At 37.5% G+C, this 13,703-nt stretch overlaps 1 protein-coding gene across 4 annotated transcripts in view; it reads left to right on the top strand.

Moving 5' to 3' along the window:
• Nucleotides 1–6,494, top strand: part of PRP4K (pre-mRNA processing factor kinase PRP4K) — a 22,625-nt gene extending 16,131 nt beyond the window's left edge. The window contains exons 10-16 of one of the 4 annotated variants that reach the window (XR_010371585.1): nt 485–622; nt 1,813–1,966; nt 2,945–3,059; nt 3,556–3,707; nt 4,186–4,272; nt 4,963–5,729; nt 6,243–6,494. Coding sequence is in view for 2 of the 4 variants with exons in the window: in XM_064443525.1 (XP_064299595.1) it covers nt 485–622; nt 1,813–1,966; nt 2,945–3,059; nt 3,556–3,707; nt 4,186–4,272; nt 4,963–5,166 (850 nt within the window). In the remaining 2 variants the exon portion in view is untranslated. Of the gene's footprint in view, nt 1–484; nt 623–1,812; nt 1,967–2,944; nt 3,060–3,162; nt 3,524–3,555; nt 3,708–4,185; nt 4,273–4,962 lie in introns of those variants that run through there. The other 3 variants (XR_010371586.1, XM_064443525.1, XM_064443526.1) reach the window with 3 other exon arrangements.
• Nucleotides 6,495–13,703: the final 7,209 nt, after the last annotated feature.

Below are 13,703 nucleotides of genomic sequence, written 5' to 3' on the forward strand. Positions count from 1 at the left end.
AGAAAAGCTAAAAAAAAAAAAGGGTGGGGGCTGGGGGGTGGTAACCTATTTGTTTGGTATGTCATATAGATAGTCGGTTTAGGTGCTACTCGACTCTACAGTCAGTTTAGCTTGAAACTTTTTTGAATAATATACTTTTTTTTAAAAATGTAAACTTCTCAAGTGAGCGTTGTTTGAAACTGAAGTGTTGTATTACAGGAAGAAATCTAAGTTTAGCTTATCATGCAGCTGGGAGGGAGAAGGAAAGCATAAGTAGGTTACAAAGGTACAGTGAAGATCAAAGAATTAAAGAAACTTACTCAATGTGTAGACACTGACAGCAAACCACTGCTGTGATTTTTTTTTTAAGCCATGGTATATTAAGTAATGACAAGACACTTCTCATTTCCTGATAATTATAACCGTACAAGTGAATGTCTAGATTTAAAAAAAAGTAGTAGAATGTCACTGATATTGTTTTATAATCATATTTCTTTGATTTCAGGCAAAAAACTGGCCTAAAAGAACTGGAATTTTTGAAGAAGCTCAATGATGCAGATCCTGATGACAAGTTTCATTGTCTACGGTTGTTCAGGCATTTCTACCACAAACAACATCTCTGTCTGGTATTTGAGCCGCTCAGGTAAGATTGCAAATATTAGGGGGTTCTGTGTATTGAGTGGTCTTTACCTTTCTGCTTTTGGCTGTTGTTTTGATACCTTGTTCTAGAGCCAAGAGTCAAGAATACAAGGAACTTTTTTTTTTTTAATTATCTGGAGGCACAAATCCACAGACTGCTGAACTATTTCTGATTTACTTAAAGCATCGTTATGAACTTTATGCCTGATAATATTTGAAACAAAATAATGTATTAGTAAAGGTGGTTCATCTCACCAGTGCTGCTGTTAATGATTTTTTGTGTGTGTCACAATATTCTTATTAGTTTGAAAATTCTTTATTTTAAAGGTTTGGATTAAGAATGTGTTCCCAGAGAGGTTCAGCGAACGCTGTATGCTCTGTGAAGAGTACATATGTAACAACAGTCTAAGGAAGAAAATTGCTACAGTGCTTTCTTTGCATGCTCACTTTTTCTTTAGACAGTTAGGCTCTTTTGACAGGTTAATTGTAGACACTGTTGTGTGATAGATCTGGATACATTAACTGCCTTAGTTCCCATTCCTGCTTACAGACATCAGTTGTTTGTATCCAAAGTTTTCTCTGGATGTCCTATTTTAATTTTTGCCGTGTTTGAGGTGGATAAGTTTTATGCTGAAGCAATAGAAATTTTATTACATTACTATTATATTTTCATTAATAGCCCTACAACAAATTAAATTCTTGTGCTGCACGTATCTCTTTATAACACACTTGTACTTTATTTATATGTAGTGATGTTTTTTGTCCTGGAATTGTGGTATATTTATCTGTTATTTAAGTAATCAAAAAATCACCTCCTCAGGTTGTATTTTTTGCATACTTCCTTTTTTATGGATTTCTTTAGAAAATAAGTACAAAAGCAGTACAGTTCATAAGAAAAGGCTGTTCATGTGCAGATAAATCCTCTCAAATTAATCGTGATTAAAAATGTGTTCTGAACTAAGTCAGTCCAATCTAGTAAGTAATTATACAGTATAGGATAGATCTGATTGAGCAGCATTTTTGTTTCATTGCTGTAGCTAAGAGTGGTACGTTAAGTTGTATGCTGCTTTTCTCCAAAAATGTCTTAAAGCTAACTGGTTTCTTCAAGTTTGTTTTACAGTTTAGGAGGCCTCTATATTTTGCTTTGTTAAGCTCTTTTCTATTCTCTTTCTCTTCGTTTGTTTCTTTTAATAGTATGAATTTACGAGAGGTGTTGAAAAAGTATGGGAAAGATGTTGGACTTCATATTAAAGCTGTGCGTTCCTACAGCCAGCAGTTGTTCCTGGCTTTAAAACTTCTTAAAAGATGCAATATCCTACATGCAGATATTAAACCAGATAATATTCTGGTAAGTAATAAATAATTTAAACTTATTTTGCATAGTCTATAGTGTAAAAATAAGTATTTGAAATGAATATCATTCTGTTAATTTAGGTGAAGTCAAAATTTACTTTAACTGAAAATGTTAAGGGTTCATGTTTCATACCAAATGCTATTGTGGTATAAATAGTAAGAAATACAATGCGGTATCTAAATAAAATCTTTGATTTAGTATGTTCTTTCTCTGAGAATGCATCACACTCTGCATCCACTTGTACCTTTTTAGAAAGCATATCTTCTGAAGTAGGACAGTATCCTGTATTAGGAGAAATCTGCGGACTTTGTCCATCAGTAGTTGAAAGATTTTCTTGCGTTCTGCAAAATGGAAGTAGGTTGTTTGAATCTGGATGGGGATTTTGTTTTTGTGAATGAGATAACAGGGAAAAGTCTTTAATGCTTTTTTTTTTCTTTTCCATTTCCATTAAACATTCTGTTTAGCTGAGAGTGAGAGCTACATCAGAGGAATCAAGCATGTTTCCTTTGGTTTTCTTAGTGGTCATCCCTGTGACAAACTCAGATTTTTATTTTATTTAAAATGTTCTCCTTGCCATCACAACAGTAAAATTTACTATGTAAGCATGAGATATGTGAATAATATACTGTTTTACGAGTGGTACTCTGGATACTAGTTGGAAGTCTAAACTGATACAATTTCAGTATCTGGAACGAAAGCCAGGTCTACCAAGGATATTTTGGTAAGGTAAAAGTACATGAAACTGACCTTTTTTATATTTTGTAGGATTTGAAAACCTTAACTGTCAATTTCAATTGAAGATGGTTTTACAATTTCCTTAGAATACAGAGAGGAAGGATTGAAATATGGGAAGAACTTCTAATTTAAAGGCTGAATGTTTTGCTTATCTCCAACTTAAATGTATTGTTACTTTCACAGTGCTATTGGCAATTCTGTCTACAGTGCTAAGGGACATTTATGTTTAACTTCCAGGTGAATGAGTCTAAAACAATATTAAAGCTTTGTGATTTTGGATCAGCTTCGCATGTTGCAGATAATGACATCACACCATATCTAGTTAGTAGATTTTACCGAGCTCCAGAAATCAGTAAGTACATTTGGATTGACTACATGTATCTTAAGCGGTAGCAGGATAAACTGGTACTAGCAAATGAGAATTTGACTTGAATTTACTCTCTGTTTGGTCTTAGCGAAACATCACTCTGGAAAGATGAAGGCAGTCAAAAATTCAGTCTGTGAAAGCATGCTTGTGTGACTCCTCATGTGTGTTGGTGGTCAGCTCAGTGAGGACAGGGAGAAGTCATTCTGATTGGTTATAGTTATGTTTTAATTTAGAGGTATTGTTCTGACTTCTTTTTTACTAACTTAATGCTGATTAGTTTGGGTGTTAGGTAATAGCCTCCCTTTCCAAAACAGGGGTACTGTAAAAGGTAAAAGGCTTATATCCTTCTCTTAGGGTGAGTCGTTGTTCTTAGGAAGAGCACCAATACAGCTTACAAATCAGAATTATTTCATCTGTCTGGTTTTGTGATATCTCGTTTATGGCTGCCTTTCTGGAATTAACTGGAATTGCTCTGTTTCAGTTATAGGAAAAATCTATGACTATGGTATAGATATGTGGTCTGTAGGCTGCACATTATATGAACTTTATACAGGAAAAATACTCTTTCCTGGCAAAACCAATAACCATATGTTGAAACTAGCCATGGATCTCAAAGGAAAGATGCCAAACAAGGTAAGAAAAATAAGTATATGGTTTTTAATTAATACCTGAAACTGCTGTAATGAACGGTAGAACACACTTTCTTTTTTCTCCTTGAATTCTGTTTCTTATCATCTACATCTTCTCTTAACAGCAAGTAAATATCAGACATCGCTCTGACTGTAAAATTTATATTGATTTAAAGTCTTATGAAGTGAAAGTATACAGCTTCTTTTTCATAGACTAAGTATAAAGTGAAAGCAGAAACCTTCTAAGCACTGTCCTGAAAAAAAATACGTAAGTCAATGGAAGATACCGTGTCCTTTTTCAACTGGTTTGAACTGTTTTTTTTTTAATCAATTTAGACATTTCTTACTGTCCTTTTGGTATATTTTTCATTAGCATTAAATTATTCATGTTGCAGTAAGTCAGTAGGCATCGATGGTTAATTGTGGAATTTGTAAGACAGAGAGAACTTGCCTGAAACTCTTGCCTCTCCCTCATTTTCCAGATGATTCGAAAAGGTGTGTTCAAAGATCAGCACTTTGATCAAAATCTCAACTTTATGTATATAGAAGTAGATAAAGTGACAGAAAGGGTAAGTCCTTCATGTGTTGACTAACCTATTTTTTTTTCCAAGCGTTCTTGCTATTATGGTCTTTCAAACGTATCCTGACATCTTAATTAAAAATAAGATTTTGTAAACCATTAGAATGTCCTTTTGCAGCACTATGGACAGGTTATGTAGTTATAAACTGACAACAGAGATTTTTTCCTGTGATTTAGAAATGTGTTTAAGAGAAATGTAAATTTAATCCTGTTAGGGTATCTCCACATAATCAATCCATAAATTAATAAAAAGAAATTCTGCCTTCATTTTAGAGAAGGATGTCCAACTTCAGTGTGATGTGCTGATATTGTAGGGAGGTCACTGTGACTTTTGGTATCATTTTAACACAGTATATTTATCAAGAATCACAGAATTAGTGGTCAGATGGGGCAACTTTCCACGTGGAATTTTGACACTCTCCATTAACTGGGATGTAAGGCTCATGCATGCACCCGCTGTTGGCAAAAGGTGCAGCTTGGCCTACCCCTGCCTGACAGCATTACTTCCACTCTCTTCCTTTGCCTGCAAGAGGATTGATGAGGCCGTTTGATGTCAAAGGGCGTTGCTGACCAGATATGAGAGAACCCTGCAGAAAAGCTGCAGCTGAAGTTGTGTAAAGGGGATAGAGGTTTTGTGTGTTACTTCTTCTCTACAAGGTTGCCGTTTTTGTATTTGTAGGAGAAAGTTACTGTTATGAGCACCATTAATCCAACCAAGGACCTGTTAGCAGACTTGATTGGGTGCCAACGACTCCCTGAAGACCAGCGTAAAAAAGTACACCAGCTAAAGGACTTGTTGGACCAGATTCTAATGTTAGACCCAGCTAAACGGATTAGCATCAACCAGGCTCTGCAGCACGCCTTCATCCAGGAAAAAATTTAAACCAGATGAAGAAGTTCAAAGGGTTTGAGTAATTAAGATACAAAGACTGAAGAAATTTCACAGCAGTTATTAATGTATATAAACATAAATATTTCCCCTGCAAAGTTGAGGAAGAAATGATACATTTGAATTAACATCAAGGCTGATATTTCTTTTAGAAATGTTAGAGTAATTCTGTTTTGTGTCTTATGTGAAAATTTTCACTGTAGAACTGTTTTAATTGCCAAGACTGCACAGAAGTACAATGCTAATGTATATGGTTGCAGTTCGTATATATTATAAAAAGAAAAAGCATCTGTTATAAAAAAAAAAAAGAAAGAAAAAGAGCAGTAATACTGGGTGGTTGATTTGTTTTTAGCAGACTTGGCTTCATTTTTGTCTTTAAAAAATGGCCAGCATAAATGCTGTTTATATTCACATTTTCCTAGGTGTGTGTGTGCAGGCCACAGCAGCATGCCCTTGGTGTAGTCAGTGCCGAAGGGGGTCTGTTCCTTCTTGAGCCTGCCCGCAGGGATGGTCTCCTCTTTTAAAGCAGGTTGTGTACAACTTTCAGTACACTGAAGGTAAGCTAACCCATCAACATCACCGGTGTTTAAGCTGTTATTTTACTGGAACAACTGACAAATGAGAGACAATAGCATTGTGGCAGAATTCCCTGCATGTTTGATAAATGATCTTGTTTTATTTTCTGGCATTGCAACCGTGGCATAGTTACAGCTTCTGTTCTGTTCATCACATTTAAAATTTTGAGAGTGCGCACTTGATGGATAGAGCGCCTTCAGTGTACTGTTTCTTATTACTTTAATTTTTTTAATCAACTTGCTATAGACTTTGTATACATTTTGTTAAATACAGTTCACTCTGACATAGAACCAATACTTACAGAAGAGTTTTCATTTAGTAATTACATATGTTGGGATCTCATTCGAAAGACCTTATATCTAAAGGATAGACAGACAACATAATGAAATTTTTAACTATTTGTATGTCATTTTGAAAGTGTACTGCTTTATGCTAAAAGTGTTTCATTTGTTCATTGTTTTCATTATTTGTGATCATGTTGTCTTTCAATACAGGCATAAACCTTCCACTCTTGAACAAAGCAGCTGCTTTTTAAAAGCGGTAATTGCTTCTTTACCTTTTATTTCTTTTGTAAATGAAGCTTTTCTTTAAGAAATGTGACTTTAAAGTGTTGTCTCTTGCATAAAACAGTTGACACTTACTTATTGTAAAGTGAAGATTGTTCTGCTGCATGTAAAGTGGACCATGCAGATTTCTGTATGTTTTCAGTATGCATCATTAGATAATAAAGTCTTTTGTGAACAAGGCATTTGTAGCCATTTTTAAAAGAATCTGTCTTCAGTGATGGTAAATCAGGTAATTTGTAAGAACCACCCCTGCATTTCCTATTAATCATTTAATTGAAGGGATTATTAAATGTTACGATCTTTGGGAGAGCTATAGGCTATGTTAATTAGATATGTAATTATCACTGCTTAAACAAAAAAGCAAAAAGCCCTACAGATAATGTCTGTCTGCTTTCATTGTAATGAAATTATTCCTGTAGGACATGGGATTAAATTCAGGCTTTAACTAATGTTTGTGCTGTTTTTCTCACTTTTCCTTTTGATGGTGCTGAAAGAGAAAAAGGAAAGCGAGTCACAGGCCACTCAACGCCTACTCCATGGGTCTGATTTGCTGAGACACCAACTTCACCTTCCTAACAAGGTTATTTCTGACAGCATGTGTAGATAAACATTTAGCAACAAGTTAAAACAGCTTGAAACATTTGAGTTGGTTATACAGCGTCAGGAAACCAGAATCGAACTTTTCAGATCCATACTGCTGTTTTAATGTTCTCTCTGACAATATTAAGAAGTTCATCTTTTCACTTGTATTAATATATTCTGAAAAGCTGTGAAAACCCCACTGGCTTTCACGTACTTTATGATACTTCTTTGAATTAAGAAGGGTTTTTGTATCCGTCTAGGTACATAATGGCAACAATCATGCACTCTTAGTGCACCCAAGAATGGAAAAATGACGCAAAGCAGTCATTCTGCTGGTGGGGAATACCCCACCGAGGAGATGTAATGAACTAACCACGAAAGCAAGCAGGAGATGGGTGGTGTTGTATGCCTATTTGGAACCTTCAACCTGTCTCTTCTCAATTTATATTGTAAAATTCTTAATAAAAAATAATCTCTCCTTATTTCCACATGTTAAGGTATCTTGTTCATACAGGAAATGAAAAAAATAGCTTTCACGTTTAATGAAATACTAGTTGCTTGCCAGTTAAATACAGAAAGTAACTTGCACTTTTACAACGTAGGGAGCACTTTTGAGGGCAGTTTTACACAGATGTAGTTATAGCTTATTCTTTCTGTTGCTTTGTACTTTGTTCTTAAAATAGGAATATAGAACAATTAAATGAGTTGGTGATGCAGAAACAAAGCAGTAGAAAAGATGCCCCTTAATGCCTACAGAACTGTTTTAAGCTATTCTGGAGAAGCATAAAGTTGCTCGTTTACTTGTTCTTTGTGTTGTAGGTGCAGCTCAAAAGAAGATGATGGCTACCAGAAGACATGAACAAAGGTTTCTGTCCTATAAAAGATATGAAAACTACTCTTCATGTAGTTCTGTCTTAATCTTTTGGTTTCCAGCATTCCAATTTAGAATTGGTTAACACTGCTGCAGTACTGATAATTCCTGAAACATTCTTACTGTATATTAGCATTTGTGACATAGATGTGTTTGTTTCGTTTCTGGTTGAAGAGAATTTTTTGTTTTAATTGTGATTAAATGTAGGTAAATAAGCATTACTGTTTAAATGCAGTTTCCTTAAAATGGTAGAATGATCGATATAAAACCTATGAAATTGAGGAAAGAATTGGCCATTATATTTGGTTAAAATACCGGTCTGAACTAGTAAATAGTTAAGCAGATGATGCCCCTTTTTTCTTTAACTTCAGCAGGTTCATCATTTATTTTAATTCTGTCAGACTTTATTGTTGATACAGAGACTAGCTGACAGGGATTATTCAAGAGAAGTGGATTTCAGGCCTCCATCCAGTATCAGCTTCAGCTGATCCTTGTTGTTGGCAACAATAGAAAATCTTTAGTTCTGGCTTCAAAAGCCTTTGGAACTGAGGACTTTTTGATGCTGTTAAGGAACCTCTCCAGTTGTAGGCAAGACCTGTCCCAGTACCCTGTGGTCTCTGAGGAGAGCAGTGCAGCTGCTAGTGCTGCTGCAGTCAGCTGGATTCCGGTGGCTACAGCGTGGTGCAAATGGAAGGGCTGTGCATCAGAGTTCTCGTGTTGAGCTGTTTCTCGGCTGAGCTAAGAGGGAGGATAATTTATCTTTTCCTCCTGTACATGAAGATGTAATTTGTATCTTCACCTGAGGTCCTACATATAGAAAGTTGGGCTGAACCTACTATGTTAATTTCTGTTTCCTTCTCCTTAGCGGTGACAAGGGGCTTCACATTTAAGAAACTTAGTTGCCAAGCGTTCAGAAAAAACCAAGATACCCACCCTATGCAGTTAGAATGTGTTTTTATTACCTTGGTGTATGCTACTATAATGTAAAAATTTAAAACTGTTTAAGAGTATTTGATAGAATATAGTGATTCCTTTAAAGTCTTTTTAATAACACTTTATCTCCATACATAGGGTAAGTGGCATTAAACCTCTGAAGAACCTTTATGTCTATATTGACCCGTACACAGAAGGCAGACTGGTCTGTGACGCTGCTGGCGATAGAGTGATCTTCTACAGTATGTGTAAAATTGTAACTCAGGTGGAGGATGTTGGGTTGGACAGTGGCAATTGCTTGAAGTCAATAAAGTACGCTTAAAACTTGCTTGCATCCTGTCTTCTGTTGTGTTCACAAATGTCATACTGCAAAGCTGCTAGATAGATGAACGGTTTTTGAATACGCTAAGAACAGTTCTTTGGGGTTGTCTGCTTACGTATCGTGTATTACGGAATCTGTGAAAAAGTCTTCCTGGATATGTGTAAAATAGAGCTGTTGTCTTTTGTTAAGTTGCACGCCTCCTGGTTTTGGGGGTGCCGTGAGCGCAAGAGAATCCATATGGGTTTCACTTTGATTCTCCCCATGCCTTTTGTTATCTTTTATAGGGAGGTACTGGCCTGTGTGAGTTAGGGGATGAAAGAATTACATTGTATTACAGTGAAGGGAAGCCAGATACATTTATAGATCGTAAGGAAAAATTGAGGCTAGTCAAATGGGAGACAGTGTGGTGAAGTGGGATGGAGTGTGTATTTACATTTCTTAACTTGTGAATTACGTATCAAATGGTTAAGTATATTCATTACACTCATTATGTGGGTACAGAAGGGAAACTACAAAAAAGTCTCCCATACTTCCACGTCTTAGTTTAGTTATTTAAGTATTTAGACAAACAAAAGCTTAATTTAAACTTGTAACAAATAATTACTTTCTCTACATGAAAAACTTGGCCCTTCTTTCCATGATACACCTTTTGAATGCTTCATTGTCTCAGTTATTTACTCAAACACTGGTTTTGATGATTGTGGTCCAGATCTTTCTATAAAGTGTGTATGAGCTAATTATTCATAAAATAGTGAAAACACGTGAAGAATATTTACAAAGACTCAGTGTTGAGTTGAAGTCGGAGACATAATTTAAAGCCACTTTTGGGCAGGTAGGAATAAGGTCATAACCCAGAAAGTAGATACTGATATAGACGGTGGCTGTAACTGTGGTTGAGTCTCAAAAGTGTTACTTTTTCAGTGCAACAGATGTGGCTTTGTGCTCTTGTAAAAAGAAACTGGGAGGGGATAACGGAGGACAGCTACACTACACCCTGTTAAAAGAATGGGGGTGAGAGCTGCTATCAGGAATAGTCTGTATGGCTTTAAAACGAAGCATGGAGTTGGTGAAGGAGGTTACTGGGCACATGAAGGCAGCTGCAGTCATGCCAGAGTGAAGAAAATGCTTGTGACTCTTCTGCCCTGCCACCTGCTGCATGTGCAAGGTGCCCGGTGTTTCTGGGGGGTGGCTTCTTCTCCAAGGGCTCCCATTAAGAGCAAGGACAGAAGGCCAGCATCTGGAGCCTGCGGTACCCCCAGACCAAGCCTCCTTTTTGTGTTCACAAGGGGCAAACCGATCCTCCTCTTCAGAGAAGAAAGCACTCTGATTTCCAGTAACATGTCAAAACCCCTAATCCTGTGACGTTACATGAAATGGATCTTTTCATAGATGGTTAAACCATCTGTTTGATGTGCTCTACAAGTCTTTGAAATCCTATTCAGACCTGCAGCTACGCTAGCCCTAGCCCTCAGGATAGGTAGATTTATCACAAAATCTGATACATTATCAAGCAGAAGTACAGTTCCGTAGAGGAAGAATGCAGGTGAATTTCTGCATTGATGGAAAGACCAGCAACCACCTTAAGTCACTGCCATCTAAGCAGAATAAATGGTAGTAGTCTGGGTTTGACATTCTGTATATCCACTTTTCTAACAGTTCCATAGCTGCTCTTAACTCTGCCACTTGCAAAACCTCCTGGCTCAATGTGGGTTTTTTAGCTGGCACAAGCTGGAAATACAAGCACTTCATTCCTTGCATCCTGAACGGAGTGCAAGGATCTAAAAATGGAGTTGTGCAGCTTCTCCTGCAGGTAACTACAGCAGGAAAATAGTCTGAGAGGAAAGTTGCATCTCTTGTAGGCTGCTGGGAATTGTGGTGACGGAACGGGAGGCCAGCAGTACGTATTGAACAGGTTACTCAGAAAGGCTGTGAAATTTCCATTGAAACGGAACAAGATGCAATGCCAAGCAAACCAGTTTGCCTCTGCAGCTGGCCCTGCTTTGAGCAGGGGGCAAGACCAGATGACCCACAGAACATAGCCTGGGGAGGACTGCTGTGATTTGGGAGGAGGTTTTTTCTGTTATTTGTAAAGGTTTGTTTACCAGCAGCACTGATTTTTATGCTAAGTTCTTTGCAATAAATGAAGTTTTGGTTCTAAAGTAAAACAAATGTTTAAGGCGTATCCTTTCGTAAGTCCTATCCCTCTCTGTCACCATAGTTCTCGCCCAATGCATAAAAACCTCATGTAGAATAAATGGGAGAATATTTTTCCTGCAATTTATTGAATTTGAGCTGACCTGTAGGAATGGCACTGAACATGTTACAAGCAGGTGCAGCAGAACTAATATTCATTATTTCTGACAAAAAATGGGAGGTTCTGCAAAGCCCCTTGGCAGTGGCTTCGAGCTGTCACACTTGCCCATCTGTGAATCTTTTTGTATTCTTTCTGCTCCTAAACCCTGTCATCGAATGAGGAAGCTGAACTTCACATACTGCTTATAGAAGGAGCTTTACCTTACCTAAACACACCAAAAGATTGGACATTCTACAAATCCATCTCCTGTGTTAAAACAGCTCATCCTAAAAACATTATCCAGATGAGACGTGCGGTATAGAGCAGCCCTTCATTTGGGCTCCAGTCTTTCCGTAGGAAAGAACAAAGTTCTGCTCAACTAAAGCCAAGGTGACCTTCAGACCGCGCCTACTTGTGTATCTACTGGGCATCTGGACAGGTAACACAGAATTCCATACATGTTTTTACAAAATTTAGTCTGGATTTAATATCCAGACAGGTTAAGCCAGCTGGCTGAGTCCGGTAAAGGCACCATTCCCTTCAGGCTCTTGAATGAAGACGTCCCATCGTGGCTGAGCAAGAGGACTCCTTGCAATCACTCTTCCTTTGAGTGGTCTCCTACACGCAGGAAGATGGCAGTTTAGTCACTCTTTCTGGGAGTTTTAAAGTTAAATCTGAAACACGCTCAACGCCTATCCATTTTCTCCCCCTAGGAGGCTTAAATTAAATAAATCTGGCAGAGCAAATTTGTTTATCGTCTGACAGGATAGGAAATGGGTGATTTCACAACCTGACCCAAATTGCTCTGCTAGCTCATTAAAGCTAATATACCAGGTCCATTCCTATTTGCAAGTAATTACTGTATTTCTGTTCAGAAAGGCTTAGTAAGAAATTCAGCTATGTTTAGATGAGGATCCCAAATAATGCCTAGATCAATAAGGGTTTTTTTAAAGGTTTTTATTCTTTAAAAGTAATCCAGAAATTCCCTTACCATGTGGTTAATTACGCAGTAATCGCCTATATGCAATTAAGAGCAATTTAAGACATCTCACAGAAGACCTGCATGCCTGAAACCACAGATGAATTTTAAAGTGACAAAAACTAGCAAAATTCATGTGTGGGAAGCTCCCGTACACAGACAGAGAAATGAATGCAGTCTAAACACACACTTAATGGAAACAATGCCCTTATAGACAAAAAGATCAAATCAAGGATGTAATTCACTCATAAAAGTTTATGGAGGTTTTCATGGAATAGCTATCCTCCAAAATCCAAGAGTCCACAGGAACATGTTCTGGTCCCACATTCTGAGAGAGGGGTAAATGTATTTCCTTACCTCATGTATGTATTTGATTTACAAAGCCACCCATCATTCGGTCTCAGGCAACAGTCTAGCTACCAGTAAGCTATTTTACAGATTATTCTATTTACCCCAAGGTAAATACGAGTCATTCCACTGGAGCCTGAAAAGCTTTCAGCCCACACCAGTTTTAGGCAGTCAGAATGTGGTCCAGAGGCTGTATCTAAGTCATACCACCACTTTTACACTGTTCCAATGTATTTATGCTAAGTAATACAACTGCAATTAACAAGCAGTCTGCGTGCTCCCTTTTATGACTGTTCTATGATTATTTGGAAAAATCTGTAATTGTAGCAAGGAGAAGCCCTTTAGAAGACAGTTAGGTGCCAGCTAGTTCTATAAAAAGGTCTTACAAAATGTCTCAAGATCTTGGCACATAAAATGAATGGAATTTGATTTATTTTTTTTTAGAACAGTTGTATTCAATTCTGACGAGGTACTACTACCCATCACTTCTAATCAGTAAGAAAACTCTTACTGACTTAACTTATAAACTACACTAAACCAGCAATGCTGACTGAGACTCACTCACGACATGTAGGAATTCAAGAAATTAATATTTTTCAGTATTAGTGTATTTCAGCTTTGCGAGGGCAAGAGAGAAAGAGTCTACCTTTTTGACAAGTGTCTAAAGTTTAACCCCAGCTGGCAACTAAGCACCATGCAGCTGCTCACTCACTCTTCCCACGGTGGGATGGGGGAGAGAATTGGAAGAGTGAAAGTGAGAGAACTCGTGGGTTGAGAGAAGAATAGTTTAATAATGGAAATAAAGTAAAATAGTAGTAGTAGTAGTAATAATAATAATAATAATACACAAAGCAAGTGATGCATGATACAATTGCTCACCACCTGCTGACCTATGCTCAGCCTTTCCCTGAACAGCGATTGCCGCCCCCCAGCCAACTGCCCTCAGCTTATATGCTGCGCATGACATCGCATGGTACGGGATACCCCTTTGGCCAGTTTGGGTCATCTGTCCTGGCTGTGCCCCCTCCCACCTTCTTGTGCACCTGGCAGAGCGTGGGAAG

Source organism: Phalacrocorax carbo, chromosome 2 (assembly GCF_963921805.1).
Source record: "Phalacrocorax carbo chromosome 2, bPhaCar2.1, whole genome shotgun sequence".
Taxonomy (NCBI): domain Eukaryota; kingdom Metazoa; phylum Chordata; class Aves; order Suliformes; family Phalacrocoracidae; genus Phalacrocorax; species Phalacrocorax carbo.